Source organism: Crinia signifera, chromosome 4 (assembly GCF_055691185.1).
Source record: "Crinia signifera chromosome 4, ASM5569118v1, whole genome shotgun sequence".
Classification (NCBI taxonomy): domain Eukaryota; kingdom Metazoa; phylum Chordata; class Amphibia; order Anura; family Myobatrachidae; genus Crinia; species Crinia signifera.
The window spans coordinates 52,296,899-52,317,573 of NC_139220.1; the positions used below are offsets into that span (position 1 = coordinate 52,296,899).

The 20,675-nt window shown below is 45.2% G+C and overlaps 1 protein-coding gene across 1 annotated transcript in view; it reads right to left on the reverse strand.

The window, feature by feature from the left end:
* Positions 1 to 1,433: 1,433 nt before the first annotated feature.
* HBEGF (heparin binding EGF like growth factor) overlaps positions 1,434 to 20,675 on the reverse strand; it is a 67,006-nt gene continuing 47,764 nt past the window's right edge. The window contains exons 3-5 of the mRNA XM_083179615.1: positions 20,279 to 20,444; positions 18,080 to 18,235; positions 1,434 to 3,311 (exon numbers count right to left, since the gene is read on the reverse strand). Of these exons, the coding sequence (XP_083035741.1) occupies positions 3,245 to 3,311; positions 18,080 to 18,235; positions 20,279 to 20,444 (389 nt within the window). The 3' untranslated portion in view covers positions 1,434 to 3,244. The remainder of the gene's footprint in view (positions 3,312 to 18,079; positions 18,236 to 20,278; positions 20,445 to 20,675) is intronic.

Here is a 20,675-nt window from a genome sequence, read left to right on the forward strand (position 1 = left end):
AGTGAACATTGGAGATTTTGGCAAACCATCAGATTTGTGTACATGTTTGAATTAGGCCCTATTTAGAACAATGTAGCTATAGCTGGTCATAGAGAAGTTTAGTCTATGGCAAAATGATACTGTTGAGGGGGGGGGGGGGGGTCTACTGTGCCTTTCTTTTTCAGGAGACATTTATGGTGTGATTCAGAGGTGGATGCTAACTGAACCCAATGCAGATGTTTGCACAGTTGAGCGATTATTTGCGTTACCCTGACTGTACGTACACACAAATTCGCCGCCACATACGGAAGCTCTGGCATAGGAAATAGACCAGTGATGGGCATTCCTGGAAAATGTCTCAGAAATCCACGACAATTTAGTCTACTTGGACACCCTTCCTAAAAAAGGTTCCACACGTCACTCTGTTTCCCTTTTACGGTCATCTTTTTAGTCCTCATTTCAACACTCTAGGTCTACATTAGGTACTTGTGGAGTATCACGGCTCCCACGATGGCCATCGTATGCAAAAAAATCGCATTGCATCGCATGCGATTTGATCGCATACGATTTTGCACTGAAAAGCATCCAAATGCATTGGAATTAGTATTAAACATGTTCAATGGCCCCCAACTGGCATTTTTGAGGCTGTACCACCCCCACTATCAATGCGAACCCGAAGCGCGGCGAACGCAGCGAGCCCGCGAGGGGCGGCGGTACGCGCCCTACGACCTTTTCATACCCCCACTATCCACGTGGGCGTGGAGTTGAGAATAGAAAGTGTGGCGAGCGCAGCGAGCCACCGTGCCCGAAGCGTGGCGAGCCCCGCGAGGGTATGCAGATACCTTCACAGGTATCCGCGTCCCCTCACGGGCTTCACAGGTGTCCGCGTCCCCTCGCTTCGGGCTCAGTGGCTTGCTGCGCTCGCCACACTTTCTATTCTCAACTCCACGCCGACGTGGATAGTGGGGATATGAAAAGGTCGTAGGACGCGTACCGCCGCCCCTCGCGGGCTCGCTGTGCTCGCCACGCTTCGGGTTTGCGTTGATAGTGGGGGTGGTACAGCCTCAAAAATGCCAGTTGGGGGCCATTGAACATGTTTAATACTAATTACAATGCATTTGGATGCTTTTCAGTGCAAAATCGTATGCGATCGCATGCGATGCGATCGCATACGATTTTGTCAAAAAACGGTAAAAATCGCATTGCATCGCATGCCACTATATATGGCATGCGATGGGACCGTGATACTCCACAAGTACCCTACATTATACACCATGTGTTGGCTAACTTGGATATGTCTAGTTTGATGTTTTATTTATACTCCTTCTTGTAACCTTTCTTGGTTCACTTGTAAACATGCCTTGTATTTTGATTTTATGTTCCCTGTTCCTCCACTCCATGTTTTTCTCTCTATATCACCCCCCCCCCCCCCCCCCCCTCATTTTGTTCTTAAAACAAAATGTTTTGTGTCGTTGATTCTTTATTGGACAATTATATTGTTCACTAAAAATGATTGATGATAAAAAAAAAAAAATTGTCTCGTTGGTATATCAGTGGAAGCTAGCTGCGTTCTCCGACACGTAGCTCCTTCTGCAGGGTCCATGCTCAGGCAGAGACATTGCATCTCCCATAGGCAGGTGCACAGAAAATAGGCATCTCAGGGCCTGCACGCGCTAGTGCAGCAGGGGATTGGTAAATGATCGCACCCGCAACTCTTGCAAACAGCCGCTAGTGTGGAACCAATAACTTCTATCTCTGAATCAGGCCATTATATAGATTTGCTCTTATTCACAACATAATAAAATCTATCTTTAATAATAGTTTTCCTTTAGATTTTCTTTTAGAAAATAATTCATTTACAATCAGTACTAAACCAAAACCTCATGTGACCTATTAGCTGTATATGTTGAAAAGATTAGCACCTTTTGTGTAAATATGCCCCATTATACATCCTGGATGCTCCCAGAATATACTATTTGAAGTTCCAGTCAAACACAACACATACAATAAAATAGCGTTAACAATGGTGAAGGGTTTTCATTGGTTAAGAAATGACCCAATAGCATACTTACCAACTTTTTAACTGGGGAAAAATGCCAGTGGGTGAGAAGGTGCACTGGGCATGGTACAGTGAATTGCATCATTGTGGCTTCATTTGCCACAATACAATACCGTGATAGTCAGCATTCTGAAGCTGGGGTGGGGCAACTATGAACTATGCAAGCCTCCTGGAATGTCCAGGTGTATCCCAAATCTTGTGGAGCTATCCCAGAATCCCAAGAGAGTAGTCTAAGAAGTGGGTAGGTACAGGAGCCAGAGAAGTGGGTGGATACAGGATACTTCCTCAGGGAAATGGGTGGATACGGGATACTTCCTCAGAGAAGTGGGTGGATACAGGAGACTTCATCAGAGAAGTGCGCAGATATGGAATATTTCCTCAGAGAAGTGGGAAGATATGGCATACTTCCTCAGAGAAGTGGGTGGATACAAGAGACTTCCTCAGAGAAGTGAGCAGATACAGGAGACTTCCACAGAAAAGTAGGTGGATACTGGAGACTTCCTCAGGGAAGTGGGCAGATGCAGGAGGTTGGCTATTATTTTGGGATTACGAGATTCTGAATAGTCCTGAACATTCTAAGAAAGTAGGCCAGAATACCTCATAGCATAATACACTGATGAAAAACATAGATAATGATAGATGAAGCACCCTCACTTAGTAGCAGGCAACACTACAATAACGGTAAGGGCCCAGGACAGCAAGTAGAACCAGATGGATTCTCGTACAGGTATTACTTTTGACAATAGATTCAAAGAATTTTAGCCAATGGGATTGCTATATAATCCTAATAAATTTAGTACATTTTGGGCTGTTTATTTCACTTATTATTAATAATATTAATAAGCGATCCATGATATTAAAACATTCTAAGTGATAAAGTAAAAAAAAAAAAAAAAGTAACCTAAAAGCCCAGATAGTATACGCCAGAACTATACCTGGGCCCAGTGTAGTTTTAATCTGTCACTTCCTTCATTGCATTGTGGCATCTACATCCTTACTATTTAGAACTCTGCTAGAATTAGTTGCTGAAAATGTTCAAAAGTTTATACGGACAATAAATACAGAACTATTTCCATCTTCAGGCAGGATATACGTCATTGAGGTGGCATCACCCTGGACAGTCCATTCCCTCTGCCAGCAACCCGTAATGAAGTCTATTTGAAATATCCATAATTTATAATAAATTTTCTTTCAACAACGGTATCTTTATGTAGGACTTCCAAATTTGAGTTTTTCTTCATTTTCCACATTATAAGCTCCTCTTTTGTGGTACCTTTGTGGGGAAAAAAAACAAAAAAACACATTGATAAATCATTCTACAAATAATAAAATACAAATGTCCATCACAAGTTCTACTGAATGGCAGAATGATTATATGATGATCATGGTTTGCGTAGAACTCTGATTGTAAATGGACTGCACAATCTTATGTACTTTTAACTTCTCCCTTCCAGAAGACTCTGTGGGTCCCTTCGGGGGCAGCGGTCGTGTCATTAGTACACGTAAAATGTTGCAATTTGTGGGACCATGAGTGGGGCTAAAGGACAATACTGCAACATATGGAGCCACAAATGCTGGGGATAAACTGCTTTTCCTGCCCGCTTCTCCCGCTACCTGCTGGAGAGTAGGCAGATATGGTCCCACGTACTTTTGGACCAGGGGAGTGGGCGGTGACCGGGAACAGTTTACAAAACAGGTATGTTTTGCCCTGGTTTTGCAAGTATGCCGAAGCAAGAGTTTGGACTTACCTATGTAGAGTTCCTGGTTCCGTCAGTGGCAATCCATTGGTCATTCGGAGTAAGCTTGGTCTTACTCAGATGGCCAATGGCTGCAGACGTCATGACTGACATCTTTAGAAGCCTCCTGTGGTATAAGAATATATATTCACATCACTACCACATCCAAAAGATGCGACAATGATGCAAATAATATCCAACTCTGATCTAGGTCCCTTTTTACTTATGCATGAATAATGCTCAGGATATCTGACACATACAGTAGCGACCATAATGGACTAGCATCAGGGCCGGTGCAAGGCACCGGAGCGCCCCAGGCAAGTCGGGGTCGGGGCGCCCTGGTGCCGGGGGGGGGGGGGGTGGACGGCATCCCTGCCAGGGGTGTCCCTGCAGTGCAGGAGCGGTCAGGGGTGTCCGTGCGGCAGTGGTACCTGTGGCGCCGTCATGTGTATAAAGCTGTCTGCAGCCGGCGGGGTCCCTGCAGTGAATAGAAAATAACTAGCGCTTCCTGCGCCGCTGCGCGCATAGCGCTAGTTATTTTCTATTCACTACAGGGACCCAGCCGGCCGCAGCCAGCTTTATACACATGACGGCGCCGCAGGTACCACTGCGCACGGACACCCCTGACCGCAGGTACCACTGCCACACGGACACCCCTGACCGCAGGTACCACTGCTGCACGGACACCCCTGACCGCTCCTGCAAGTTTTTTCCACAACTCGCTGGGGGTGAGGGGCGAACTGCCATCCTCCAGGTGCCGGCACCCTAGGCAAATGCCTAGAGCTGCCTAGTGGTGGCGCCGGCCCTGACTAGCATATAGGGTGAGATTTAATAGGATGAGAGATTCAGAAAGTGAGAGATTTGGGAAGAAATCTCCAGTTTTATTAAAGCGGCAATCATTTTCACTGCAAATCCAGTTTGATTTTGAAGTGTAAATGATTGCCGCTTTAAAAAAACCCTGGAGATTTCTTCCCAAATCTCTCACTTTCTGAATCTCTCATCCTATTAAATCTCACCCATAGTGTTCTGTGGCTTTTTGTTAACATTTAGTGCATTCTACTTTGAGTTACAATCTAATTAGCCCTGATAAACCGGCATGGAGAAAACGGCACTGAACCTGTGTGTTTTCGATTACATTTTTTTTTCTCAGACAATCCAATCAGTAAAAAAAATAAAAAGGGAGGGGTAATTGGATAGCCCCTATACAGTGTCACTCCCATGTATTAAGAAGGGATCACAGCATGTATCTCCGATATCTGCTGCTGTTCCTCCGTGCCCAACAGCAACCACAACCCCCATAGGGTGTTTTTTTTATGGGGGAGTAGTAGTTTGAAATGCCCACGTAAGGTTCCAGATTATTGGGAATCGGTGCAGGCTCCATCCTGCGTATGTGCAAAACGGGGCCTGAGTGATTGAACAAAGTCCACCTTCTGCCTCATTAACAGGAAGAGGTGTTCAGGGGGGTGGTGCGGGGACAACCGGTATTTCTGGAAACGGGTGCATCTTGCTCTCATTTTCCAGGAGTGCCAATGACAGAGTTAGGCTGGCCACACATCAGACCAACTTTCCTCCAACCATCCAACTAGTTGGTTGGATGGAATAAAAACCTGGCACCGTATAGGAGCAAAAGTAATTTGTAATTAAGTCATTTGTTTCTCAAATCTGAAAATGGACAACAACTGTCACTCAGACAATGTACGGTAGTTGGACCTATTTGATTTACTTAATCTCAAATTACATTTCCTCCTATCCAGTACCAGGAAAGTTGGTCTGATGTGTGGCCAGCATTAGCCGATGTTTATTCAGTTGGCAATCTGCGAGAAACATTACAAACATCTGTCACGATGTTGATCCCAAGCTGAGGCCTCAGTCTCAGCCTGAGAATAAATGTGAAAGTATATATTAAGGTAGTTTGCACTGGATCACTTGGCATGGAATGTGCCACTTTGGCATATCTGTCAACTATTCAGTTCTGTTAAATCGGGATGCCTCCGCCCTGCACCCACCCTAAAAGGGCCCTCGTTTTTTTTTGTCACTATGGGGGCATGGCCCCATCCCCTCTGGTTCAGCATCTATGCCCCTCTGCTCTGCTGAGCAGGCAGAGTGGATGCCCAACTGCCCCCCCACCATGGGACTCTGCTGTCCCTGGGCGGGACATGGGACAGTCTCCATAAAAAAAAACGGGACTGTCCCACGAAAATAAGGACAGTTGCTTTAATACATTGTGGAGGACTTGTTCTTCTTAAATATGTCTTGCAATGAAGGAAGGACGACAGCAGACTTTTACTGAATTATAGTTTGCAAAAGTTTTTGAGGACAGCCTCTATTTCCCAATATGGGAGATAGAGGCAAGGGGCTAGGGAACTCCGACAGGTGGCTTACACGCAATCATGGGTGCCGCATGCCGCCCAATGGGGAGTCAGTGATCCGATGCTGCATCCTAGGAAGCAGGTCAAATCACTACAGTAGGAGGAGGCATCTGCCTATAATAGACTCCTCCTTCTGCATTACCATACAGCAGTAGTGATAGCAATTCCAATCCCATATACATAACTCCAGTATAAGGAATGTGAGTTTAGGACCAGATTCAGTAAAGCAAAAAAAAAAAACAAGCAATTCTGTGTATGGAACAAACCATGTTGCAAGAGATGCAAATACATTTACATTGTTTACTGCAGGTTAAATACTAGCTGCTTTTACATGTAGCCCACATATTTTAGACGGCTTTGTTTTTTTTTTTATTAGTCTTTATTTATTACAGTTTTTCTTACACAAACAAACAAACAAACAAACAACACAGAAAAAAGGGGGGTCAGGTGGTGACAACCATATAGTCCAAATCCGAACGTCTTTTAACATATATACAACACATAAATAACATCCTATCCAATATTAACAGTCCGGACTTCCTTATTCCCTTGGGACTCCTTCCCCCCCCCCTATCCTAATAACTACCCATCCCCCCCCTCCCTACCCTCCCCGGGATTTGTCCCCTCTAAGTCGTCTTATTGTTATATCTCCTCTGTATCTTTTTAATCCTATTAAAGTGCATGGTGTGCCTTTTTTGTTCCTATGAACCTACCTATTTTCCATCATAAAATTCGGACTGTATCCAAATATCCCAAACCTGGTGAAACTTACTTATGCAGCCTCTCTTTGAGTACATGTATCTTTCGTGTGCAATAGTGCTATTTACTAAATTTTTCCATTGTTTTATATTCGGGGTGTCCTGTGCCAGCCATTTTCTGACTATTAATACCTTAACCAAAGTGACTAAGTTTACAATACATTGTGATTGGTATTTATCTGTGCCAACTTGTGCATGACTATTTAATATACATACTTTTTCATTTAGAATGTTTTGGTCGAAACCCAACCGTATAGTTACTTGGCCAACCGCCTGCCATAACCTCTGAACATGTCTACACTGCCAAATCATGTGTAGAAATGTTCCTTGGTGTACTCTACATTTGGGGCATTTATCACTATTTCTTTTATTATATTGTTTGAGTTTTACTGGGGTCACGTATACTCTGTGTACTATGAAGAGCTGTATTTGTTGGAACCGTGTTGATGCTGTTGCCTTTGTAGGGGATGCCAATACTTTGCCCCATTCCTCATCAGTCATACTCCCTATATCCTTACTCCACTCACTTCTGTTTTTCTTTATTTGGCTATCTTCTACCTTCCCTATCAATATTTTGTATATACCGGCTACTTTGATTTTATTTTTTGAGTCTAGGATTTTCTTTACTGGGGAGTCCTCTATGTTAACCCCTTCCCTCCCATATGCTGCCCCTAAGCTACTCCTTAGCTGGAGATACCTATAGAACATGTTTTTTCCCAGCATATACTCCGTTGCCAGCTGTTCAAACGTCTTTATCCTTCCTTCTTCATATATTTGTCCTACTTGCGTTATTCCATATTTTCCCCAGCAAGCCTTAATTTCTTTTCTCCTGTATCGAACTTCTCCTCCCTGGGTATTTATTGCCCAGATCGGGGTTTCCGGATCCAGTCCCTCATAGCCCAGAATTTTATTTGTCTGATCCCAGATCTTCTTAGCTTGTTTGATTAGTGGCTTTTGAGTTTTCCCTTTGCTATGGTCCAGTAGAACCTGCTTTGGGGAGTCCCCCTCTCTATTCTGGTCCACTAACTCGTTTAGGCTATTCTCGCTAGTTCTTGCTACCCAGCCCTTCAGGTGCCATATCTGTGTTGCCATATAATACAATTTAAAATGTGGCAGCCCCAAGCCTCCTTGCTTTTTATTTCTAGTTAAAGTAGTTATTTTAATTCTAGCTCTTTTATTCCCCCAAATGAAGGTTGATGTTATACTATCGATCTTTTTGAATATTCTTGCGGGTATATGGGCTGGTGCTTGTTGAAGGGTGTAAAGCATCTTGGGCAGTACTACCATCTTTACCACATTCACTCTCCCCGTTATGGATAGCGGCAGTTTTGCCCATGTTTTGATTTTCCCCTGGTACCACTTTATCAATGGTTCCAGGTTCATCTTGACATACTTATTTGCATCATTTGATATATGGACCCCCAGGTATTTCATACTCCCTGTCCATTTTACCACTCCCTCTTCCGTCCGACTGGTTGGGCATCCTCCCTTACCTGGCATTATACTGGATTTATCCCAATTTATTTTTATCCCAGACTGTTGCCCAAAATCCTCCAATGTTCTTAATACGATTGGCATCTCCCTGTCTTGGTCCGCAATGTATATTAACATATCGTCTGCATAGGCAGATATCACTTGTTTGTTTTTTCCTTCGACGGCTCGCCCCAGACCACTCATCGCTGGGTTTTGTCTCAGGGAGCATGCCAATGGTTCCAGTGCCAGGTTAAACAATGCAGGGGACATTGGACACCCCTGCCTCGTTCCCCTCTCAAGTTCAAAGGTTTCCGTTACGTACCCATTAATTTGTAGCCTGGCCCTTGGAACAGCGTATAAAGTTTTAATCCAATTAATAAACTTCCCCCCGAAGCCGAATCTCCACAATACTTCCCATAGGTATCCCCATTCTATACTGTCATATGCCTTTGCGGCATCCAAAGAGAGGGTGCATGGGGTGTCTCCCTCTTGCTGGTCGATTTGTGTATTTATATAAAACCTACGGATATTTATTGCTGTACTCCTTTCTTTGCGAAATCCTGTTTGGTCCTCATGTACAAGTTTATCCATCACCCCTTCTAACCGTTTTGCTAACACTTTAGCCAAAATTTTGGCATCTGTGTTTATTAATGATATGGGCCTATATGATTCCATTGCAGTTGGGTTCTTGCCTTCCTTCAATATGAGTACTATCATCGCCTCCCCCATTGATTCCGGGATTAGCCCCTGCTGCAGACTGTGATTTAACATTTCTGTAATCTTAGGCACCATTTGGGTTGCAAATTTTTTATATATTTCAGGTGGTAACCCATCGCAACCTGGCGCTTTACCCCCAGGCATAGTTTTTATTGCCTCTCCAACTTCCTGTTCTGAAATGGGGTTTTCCAATGCTACTCTATCTGCTTCACTTAAAGTAGGTACCTCTATTCCCTTTAGGAATTCTGTTCTCTCTTCTTTTGTCCTTGGGGATATAGACTTATACAGTTCTTCAAAATATTGAAGAAAGGCGCTAGCTATTTCAGGGGTGGTTTCCGCCTTACTACCATCCTCTCTCATCACATATATTATATTCTTCGAGCTGGTTATTTCACCCCTAGCTAGTTGTGCCAAGTAGCTACCCGGTCTGTCATATAGTATATATTTATTGTGTTCCCTGAAAGACTCCTGTCTCACTGTATGTTCCTGTACTGCATCCAACCATGCTGTCTTGGCAACTACCCATTCCCTTCTTGCATCCTCAGTCCCCTCCTGCCAATATGCCACCTCCCTGGCTTTGCTATTCCTTTCTGCCTCTACATTTTCCTCCCTCGAGGTTTTTTTGATTTGGGCAATCTTTTTTATAAGGGCTCCTCTCAGGGCAGCTTTCCCGGCATCCCACACCACCCCTTCTGGTGCTGATCCTTCATTATCCTCATAGTATATTTCCCATTCCCTAATGATCTCACTCCCATCACCCATCTGGTTCAGCCAGGAAGGATGGCATTTCCACATCCGCCTACCCCTATCCACTTGTTCACTAGTCTGAACCAAGATGGGCGCATGGTCGGAGATCCCATGTGTCATATATTCCACCTGTTGTATATGGGGGAACATAGTTTCATCCATCAGGGCCATGTCTATACGTGAGAAGGTTTCATATGATTTAGAGTAGCAGGAGTATGTTAATGTTTCGGGGTGCTTCTCCCTCCACCAATCCTTCCACCCCACATCTTCCAAAAACTTGTGCAGGCCCTTGTTGCCCCCACTGGTGCCTGTATCATTCTTCCTCCATCTATCTAAGCTGGGATCAAGTACATTGTTCATATCCCCCAGGCATAAGGCCGCCGCCCCTCCTGACCTAGCCACAAATTCCACTGCCTTTTTCAGTACCTCGTAGTGGAACGGTGGGGGGATGTACACCGCCATGATGCATACCTGATTTCTGTATAACTTCCCCTGTAGGAACACGTATCTTCCCATTGGGTCAATTTCCTTTTTCTCGCACACAAAGGGTACATTTTTATGGATCATTATCGACACGCCCCTTGCCATGCTGGAGAAACATGAGTGGTACATGCTCCCAACCCACGCCCTTTTCAGGGCCATAATTTTTTCCCCAATCAGATGTGTTTCCCCCAAACATATAATCTGCGCCCCATATTTCTTAATTTGGTTCATCACGGTTGCTCTCTTTATACGGTCATTCAGACCACGAACATTCCAATATAAAATTTTTACCATGTTTTACCTTGTGTTACAATTTTTACCATGTTTTACCTTGTTTTCTACCGACATTAACCTAACTCCTATTGGCAACAAATCTCTCCCCTTACTCCCCCCACCCCCCTCCCTGTATACCATCCCCACTACAGTATACCTAGTGCCCTCCCCCCCCCCCCCCCCCCGACACACACACCCACAAATCTCAAACACTTGGGGCAATAAAACATTTAGTAATCACACTCTCGAGTGGGCCCTCTGATGTTAATCACTTGCTCTATATTACGTTATGAGAGAGAGAGAGAGAAAAAAAAAAAAAAAATTGGGTTCACGCTTAGTGACAACATTCCTGTTTCATGGGTATATGCACAGTCCATCATGTGGTCATTCCTTATCTTCCTGCTTTTGGTTTAAAGCTTGTCAACCAGTCCGATGCTTCCTCTGGGTTATTAAAGAATCTGGTTTTACCTTCAATGACTACCCTCAGCTTGGCTGGGAACATCATTGAATATTGAATATTTAAGTCCCTTAATTGTCTCTTGATGTTTGCATATTTCACTCTTTCCTTTTGGACCTCTTTGGCGAAGTCCGGGAAGATCATTACATTGTTCCCATTGATTTTTAAGTCGAGATTTCTTGATTTCCGAATTATAGTATCTCGATCCCGATAATTGAGAACTTTTGCTATCAGGGTTCTAGGTTGGGCACCTGGTGGCGGGGCTTTCATTGGGACCCTGTGAGCTCTCTCTATGCAGAACTGTGCTGAGAGCGAGTCTCTGCCATATTGAGTTGACAGCCAGGATTCCAGCCAGTTTTCGGCACTCTCCCCCTCCGTTTTCTCGGGAACCCCAATTAGTCTAATGTTATTGCGTCTAAGGCGCCCTTCCATGTCGGCAATTTGACTCTGGACCTGTACCACCGTCCCCGTTAGCTTTTTAATTTGCTCTGCCATAGGGCTCTGAATGTCCTCTAGCTGGGATATTCTAGCTTCTGTCTCATTAACCCGGGTCTGTATGCTTTGTACCGATTGCCTTAGCAGGGTAATTTCGGATTGCATTTGCTCAATCTTGCCACTTAATCTCTCTTCACTCCCATTAATGGCCTCTAGCAGTTTCTGAAAGGTGGCCTCTGGTACCGTGTCAGACATTGTAGAATTCAGCAGGGCGGATTCATTCGGTGACATTGAGTCCCGTTTCCCTTTACTCTGGGCCTTATGCTGGTTTGCACTATCCCTTGCAAATTTTTCCAGTTTGGCAGCAGCTGCTGCTGCTGCAGCTGCCTGTCCGGCCTTCCTCATATTTACTATGTGGGTGCAGCGTATTAAGCAGACCTTGTCTCACTTGTTTTTACAACTCAGCTCAATGTTTATATACACAACCAGTCTGACTTATACTCTCCGGGGTCGGCCGTTTCCCTCCTGCTTTGGCTCTGTCCCTGGCCGCCTTTCCATTCACCACCACAAACCTCCAAATCTTAGTGCACTGTACTATGGGACGAGTACTCACTCAGTTCTGACGTGCACACCCTCTCTGGAAGGCTCTCTCGGCAGTGGCTGTGGCAGTGCAGAGGATATACAGCCTGCTCCCGCTGCTCCCAGCTTATACCCTCTGGGTCGGCTGTTTAGCGCCCGGTCAGGCTCCTGGTGTGTCGGGGGCTCTCCATCCACTCTCCTGGCACCTCCGTCCGTCCCGTGGGAGGCCGCCTCTCCGCGCTGCACCGCTCGCCTGGTTTCCCCCCTCCACGGGTAGGCACGTCCCGGCGCTGTCTCCTCTTAATAGCCGCCTGGTTGCCTCGGATCTCCCAGCTGTACAGGCTCACAGAGCGCTCCGGCCACAGGTATCAGGGCTGTGTGGTACTGTGCTGCGGCGCCCTGTTCCACGCTCCCGTCGGCAGCTGGCGTGTGCGTATCACCTTCCTCTCGGTCCAGTCAGGGAGTCACTCTGTCTCCTTCGTGCATGCTAGAACGCCACGTTAGCGCGACCCGACTCTCCCAGCATTCACCTGGCTCCACACATCAGAGGGCTCACAGGCTCCCGCCCTACTCGGAGACTTCCGTGATTACCGCCCCCCCGTGAGAAGCACTCAGACGGCTTTGTTTTAACACCAAATTTAGATTTCAAAACCCAAATCTAACTCTCTCTCTGCTCATGTTACATCTACCCCACCTGCAGTGCAGAATGGTTTTGGACCATTTGCGTACTTTTTTCCTTTGCTAACAAAGCAGAATTAGACCTTTAGTTGTAAAGTACACAGGTTACTAATGGAACAAAGTTCTCTTCAAACCAAGAGACAGAATTAGATAAAACATTCTCCAAATGCATTGGCACAATGGCGGAGCTTGTCACAGAAGACTGATGATAGTGGGAATAGAAGATGACCACTCTAACAATCCCAGACTGGTGTGGTTTTCAGGACAGGATGTAGTTCAGTTAGCCAGACTTACATCTTACATCCAGACTTAGCTACTGCACTACTATTTAAAGGATTCCCTGAAAGTCAGCCACCTTTCTAAATTTACACATATGGGTGTATGGCTGCAGCAACTGTCACTCAGAAGCACGCCCTGCACTCATAACAATAAGCCCCGGGGATTCTATGTGGCAAAGAAATCAGTCATTAGCTATCTATTGTAAAATGTTCATGCCCCCTGGCAAGGGTGGGTGGCACCGGAGCTTGGCACTTTTTCCCCAAGAATTTATACATATGATATCGTTTTGTAGCATACACCAATGGTTGCTCACAAATATATCCTGTTGGGGGACAGATTATTGTACAAGACACAATTATTAATACCCACTCCAAAACCACCTTTTCCAACTCACCAGGTGACCCCTTTAGGAATGTGAAGCCATGTCAACTCTGCAGTGTAGGGGGGGGGGCACAATGACATAATTGACATATTACATCATTGTACTGCCTGGACCGCCTACCTAACTTTGGAAAAGGGCAGCAGTTGGCAGCCTCTGGGAGACTTGGCCGCTTCTCCAGGCTACCTTTTCTCTTAATATGTCCCTGCCACAGACGCTCCGGAAAGGGTATGCAGTTACAATCCCGGCGGTCGGAATTCCGTCCGCCGGGACTGCCGAACACCCATAGAGGGAGAATAAATTAGTGTGGCAAGCGCAGCGAGCCCGCAAGGGGGGGGGCGATCCACATCCCCCCCTTGTCGGGATTTCGGCGGTCGGGATTCCGGCGTTGGGATTTTGAACGTCGGGATTCCGACCGCCCGGGATTTAGAACCAATCCCCCGGAAAGTGCCCTTCAAGCACCGGAATCCAGCTCTTCCTATACTGTAAATGTGACATGAGTCGAACCATTCACAATGCCCCCTAACACAGGTGGTTCCGTGTCCAACTCATGTTGCTACCTGGGTTGGATCTCTCGAGTTGACCAGTGGTTTGTCTTTTTCAGGGACCCTTTAACACCGGGCCATGACCCCAGGCATCTCTCCCAGTGTGTTCCGAGATAAGCTATGTAGACTCTGCCATGTGTCATTAGAAAAGGTCTGTGTTTTATTGTATAGTAATGGTTTATATTTGTTTGCACGGTTGCAAAAACATAAAGAAAGATTATTTTTGGGACCATCAAACACTTGACGGACAAAATATTGGCAGCATTACGTTGGCGGTAGATTACGGGTGTATTATTTAAAGCATTTAACTATGTCACCATTATAATTTAAATAGGATTCTAAATAATGTATGGCTGGTTTAGTGGTTAGCATTATAGTCACTCAGCACGGAGTTTGATGTTTCAATTCCCACCATGGACCTAACACTGCAGCATTGTATAGACCTGGGGTAGCCAACCCTAGTCCTCGAGAGCTACCAACAGTGCATGTTTTGCAGGTCTCCTCACAGAATCACAAGTGAGCTAATTAGCTCCATCTGTGTATCTTTTAAAATGTGTCAGTGATTAATTAGTGCATCTGTGCAGCAGCTAGGTTGTCTGGAAAATGTGAACTGTTGGTAGCTCTCGTAGGCTAGGGTTGGCTACCACTGGTATAGACTTTCCGTACTTGCGTGGGTTTCCTCCGGGTACTCCGGTTCCTCCCACAATCCAAAAATTTGCTGGTAGGTTAATAAGCCCTAATGTGTATGAGTGTAAATGTGATAGGGAATATAGGAGGTTATTCAGTCCTGATCGCACAGCTGCAAATTTGCAAGCTGAGCGATAATCGAACAACTGCACATGCGTACGGCTCACAGTATGTTAGTGCGAGGCCATCCTGCGATAAAATCCAGCAATTTCTTTGTAATCGCTAGCTGTACGCAAGTTGATTGACGGAAAAACAGACGTTTTCTGGGAGTGTCAGGGAAAAAGCAAGTGTGCGCAGGCGTTTGAAGGTAAGTCATGTGACGTCAGCTCCGGCCATGATCAGCCTTTTTCTATAGCAGCCGCCAAGTTCTGGGCTATGCGCAGACTGCACGCAATGGAAAAGCGGCTTGTGTATGGATTTGTTGCTAATCACTAAAATCGGCGTGATTTTTCCCAAGCAATTCGCAAGCATTGTACATGGATTTGCAGGCTTGCACAGGGCGGGATTTCACTCTGGCTGGGCAGCGATTACCTGATCGCAGGGCTCTGCAAGTTAGCAGCCCAACAATCTGGTCTGAATAACCCCCAATAGATTGTAAGCCCCACTGTAGCAGGGCCTGAATGGCCAAATGTTCTCTGTATAGCGCTGCAGTATATGTGTGCACTATATTAATAACTGGTAATAAATTAAATAAATAAAAACAAGGATTAATAGTAAATCATTACTGGCTAGAGGACCTTATCAAACAATCTGACTGGCAGAGGTACACTGTGCAATCTATGCCACACTGACTGGCAGAAGTACACTGTGCAATCTATGCCACCCTGACTGGCAGAAGTACACTGTGCAATCTATGCCACCCTGACTGGCAGAGGTACACTGTGCAATCTATGCCACCCTGACTGGCAGAGGTACACTGTGCAATCTATGCCACCCTGACTGGCAGACATACACTGTGCAATCAATGCCACCCTGACTGGCAGACATACACTGTGCAATCAATGCCACCCTGACTGGCAGAGGTACACTGTGCAATCAATGCCACCCTGCCTGGCAGACATACACTGTGCAATCGGAGACATTAAATGTGACCAGTAACTATAGGCGTGCACACAGGCACACCCTAAATATAGAACATGAGATTCGGTGATGAAGTCACTGAATGCGTCAGTGGCACCCTCCCTTTCACTTTGTGCCCAAATAATCTCCACCACCACCCACCCGAGGAGGGCCGAGGATGGACAAGTGCAGTGCATTGCAAATGTACTATCTAAAACAAACTGCAGGGTTCTGTTTGGCATAGTGTGAATCAGGGGCACTACTGTGCTGTACAAAAGGGCGTCCAGTAGGTAAGTGATTGGATAGAGTCCTGAACATAAGGATATGGGGGCTATGAGGGGACAATGATGAGAGGTAGGCATTGATGAAAAGAAAATAGTTCTGGACACACCCTTGAGTGGTGATAGACATGCCTCTTGATCAGTGGCATCACTATGGGGAATGCTGGCTCATCTGCAGAGATATCCTCTTGCACAAAAAGGAGCTGGCGTGCGTCTCATCCTCAGGTCAAACTCGTTTACGGCACGCCGTATGTGATGTCATGCAGTCACTGCAGCTGAAGTGAAGAAAAAAGCCACTAGGAGGAGCAAGCTCTGTGCATGCTGAATACAAGGTGAGAGAGGGCTGAAGGGACACAGAGAGGCGTGGAAGCAGCTGGAGGGACAATGATTCAAATATAGTGTATGGACAGGCTCTGCAGTAATCATGCAATTTAAAGCAGTTTGCTCCTTGACATATTTCAATGCTGACTGGCAAGAGCGTTTTCCTCAGTAGGTGAAGAGATATGAATAGTTGCCTTTGCCTGCAGCATTTGGTCTTTACCTACAGGCGCACGGACACATAATATGGACCAGATTTGGGCTAGGTAACTCACCTATAAACATTGGTTTTTAAAGTGTTGACCATACTCTATATATGACATTGGCACTGAACTTAGCTCAATCAGGATATCGGTGGGTATATTGCCTGTTTTGTATAAGGAGAGGATGATGCGGACAGCCTTCAATTAATTATATGAAGCTCTTTGTTTGGAAATGGATTATATATTACTCAAGAATATCCAAAGTTTCTGTATGTCTGTATGTACAAAGACTGCTATATCTCTGATTCCAACTCAGTGACGCCTCTATTTTGTTATTTGATACTTTTTGTAAATCAAGCAGATACTTTATGTAATAAGTGCGGTGATAGGTCATTTACTACCCAGAAACACCAAATTACCCCCACTCATAAAGACAGCTTGGGGGGAAATATAATAGGATGAGAGATTCAGAAAGTGAGAGATTTGGTAAGAAATCTGCAGATTTTTAAAGCGGCAATCATTTACACGGCAAAAAAAAAAAAACCTGTTTGATTTTGATGTGTAAATTATTGCCGCTTTAAAAAAAAAAAAAAACCTGGAGATTTCTTACCAAATCTCTCACTTTCTGAATCTCTCATCCTATTACATTTCACCCAATAATATCATTTTGGCGTCAAATTATGGAAATATGCCCACTGGGATGGTAAAGTATGAACAAGTCGGACCTTGTGTCATTGTTGACCTAGTGTATGTTGGCCATTTTCAGGTGTTAACTTAATCACTGTCGACCATTAGTGGTCAACCTAGTGACTGTTGATCTAGATATTGTTGACCTGCCGACCGGACAGCAAAAGAGAACCCTTCGGACATACCACTCCTGCACCATAAAACATGTCTGCTCTGGTTGTAATTATGTACAACACGTGGCCAATAGGAAGCCTAGCATAATTTATCATCTCATATGCAGTGGCGGTTTTTACCTAGGGGCTGCAGAGCTGCAGCCACCCCAGGTAAAATCCGCCACTGTGTGAAGCCAGATGCAGTCTGTGTGACTGCCCTGGCTTTACTGTGACTGGCAGCGACTTCTTATTGGAAGTCTGACCTGCCAGTCACCAAGTCCCATTGGGAGGTGTTCTCTCCCTCTGCTGTGGTGGCAGCCCATAAAAAAGGGTTCTACGCATGCGCAGTACCAAGGACGATACTGTGCATGTGCCAGAACCCAGGACCATGATTATGCTTCTATGGACTGCTGCCGAAGCAGCCCATAGAGGCTGTGGGCCAGCGCATGCACAGTACTGAAGCTACTGCACATACTCTGGTCATGCAGCAGGGGGTCAGGACCAGCAGCGGGGACCAGTAGGCACCGGCGGTGGGGTCCGGCAGTGAAGGTGGGCCCCAGCATTGCAGCAGCCCCCCCCCATCCCCACAGAGGTAAGAGCCGCCACTGCTCATATGTAAACAGTTATTACTTTATTTTAGATCCATTTTCATGCTGATATAAAATCAGACATTTTAAGCAGTAGTGGTGACTTTTACATCATTCACAATATCAAGTAATTGTCAAAGTCTTTAAAGTGAAACATACCTTAGTATTAATAACGATGATATAACAATTAGGCAGAAAGATGAGAGCACAACTGCAACCACGGCCAGCACAGTCGTGTGATCGTAAGTATTTGGGGGGTTTCCCAAATGAAGGATCAGCGCATGGCATCTCTCCCCATGATAGCCAGCTTGACACCTAAACAATGGGTGAGATTAAGTTATACCAAGACAAAGTTCTAAGTCAGAATTTTTCTGTGTATTAAATAGCATAAGTCAACCATAATAATGCTACATTCCTTTCTGCCAACTCTGTGTCATCCCCTTACTGAGATTGCATTCAGAATACTACAGAAAGGCATTTCTTCTGACCATCCAGCTTTCAGCAGGACAGTCATGGTTTGAGGACTCTACTGTCTCGATCTGCCCGGCATTTGGAAGGCTTGTACCATTCACCCCTGCGCTGCATAGCACAGCAGAGTACCGCTGAATGGGTCTCACAGGAGGCTGAAAGTACTAGCTGATTGGAGGGGAGAGATAGCGGGTAAGTGGCAGCCTTGTTCTTCTCTGCACTAGGCACCCTTTTGTGACCAGATCCCGATCCCGGCTCTCACAATGCTGGGAGGTACGGAAATATATTATGCAAAAAGCAATCGTTATGCACATGGCCTAAATCATTGGTTCTCAAAGTCGGTCCTCAGGACCCCTCACAGTGCATGTTTTGCAGGTCTCCTCACAGAATCAAGTGAAATAATTAGCTCCACCTGTGGATCTTTTAAAATGTGTCAGACAGTAATGAGCGTACCTGTCAGGTGACCTGGAAAACGTGAACTGTGTGGGTTTCTGAGGACCGAGTTTGAGAAACACTGGCCTCAATAGTAATGGCTTTGCTTAGACAAGCCCTAGCCATGCCCACACCTAGCCAAGACAAAGCATAAAAATCAGCTCTACAACGTATTTACAGAAGGCAGTACTATAGTCAGTGCTGTTATAAGATCTATAGGGTAGTACAAGGAAACCGGGCCTTGTGTGTGAATGTGCGCAGTGATTACCAGTGCCCACTTTATGTGCTGCACAGCCCGCTGAAGAGGGCATCATCTTAGTTTCTCACCCTGAACCCTCCTCTCTGCCCCAAACGTTAGTACTGCATCTAACACACTGTGGCCCTTATTCAGATCTGATTGTAATACAAATTTGTTCTCAAAATTGGCAAAACCATGTGCACTGCAGGTGGGGCTGATGTAACATGTATAGAGAGAGTTAGATTTGTGTGAGTTTTTTTGTTTCTGTGCAGAGTAAATACTGGCTGCATTATTTTTACACTGCAATTTAGATTTCAACACACCACTCCCAAATGTAACTCTCTGCACGTTACATCTGCCCCACCTGCAGTGCACATGGTTTTGCCCATTTTGAGAACAAATTTGTACTGCGATCAGATTTGAATAAGGGCCATTGTCCATGTAAGCATACAGCGACTGTATGAGCGCAGCAATCACTGCTCCACATGTAAGGCAATGATCACTTTAGAGCTATAGGACTCCTTCTCTGTACTGGACCTTCATTGCTAGGAGCATTAGGCACCCGCCTATTGTAGCTCTGTCCTACGGGCAGCATGGAATATGCAGAAAGCTTAGTTTTTTGCCTTCCGTTTTTTTTTTCCACCTCTAGCCATTACATAAAGAGACATAAGCAGATGGAGTTCACCGTTAATAAATGTACACTACATTGCTGCATCCACTGTACACAGTGTGTTTCCCCTGCAAAAATCCATTTTTTATTTCTGTACCATTACAAAGGTCATAAGGTGCCCATACACGTTACAATTATTGTATACAATATTGCATCTCATCGCATCTCGGTTTTGCGATGAGATGAGATCTAGTACAAAAAGTATGTGCAGCACATACTTCGTGTACTAGATCTCATCTCATCGCAAAACCGAGATGCAATATTGTATACAATAATTGTAAAGTATATGGGCACCTATAGTTGGAGGCTCATTTATCAATGGGTGATAAAACCCATTGCGTATGATAAATGGTACTTCAGCCCATAAGCTCCTGTCATGTGATTGAAATAGGTCAGTTCTGAGCGGATTGGCTGGAGCACCATTTATCATACACAATAAGTTTTATCACTCACTATATTCATCACTTGTTGATAAATGGGACCTTTAACGTTTAAGTGTACAAGCACAGCCTATGTTTAAACTAAGTGAAAACAAAACAAATCTACATACACACATGATGGCTCCTTCAGTACTTTAAGATATCGACATTCTCCATGAATGCAGAAGTCCTTGTATTTCCGCTGACACGGGTCCCTCTTCAGGCCCTTTCCTTTCTTCCTTCCTTTTCGCCCTTTATTTTCTCCTACCATTTCTTGGGGCTTAGATGAATGTGCAGCTAAACAACAGAGAAAAGAACAATGTATGTAATTACAATTTACCAATCACAGACCAAAGAGGTCATTCTAGTTAGCTCGCTAAGCAGCGTTAGTTTGCTCCTTAACAAGCCTTGTAATGCTGCCCTCCGGGCGTGCGAGTGCCTGCCTCCACCGCACAGCGAATGTACCCGCCGCAATGCGAATGGATGTTTTGCATTAATATTATCATCCGCAGGCGCAAAATCATTGGA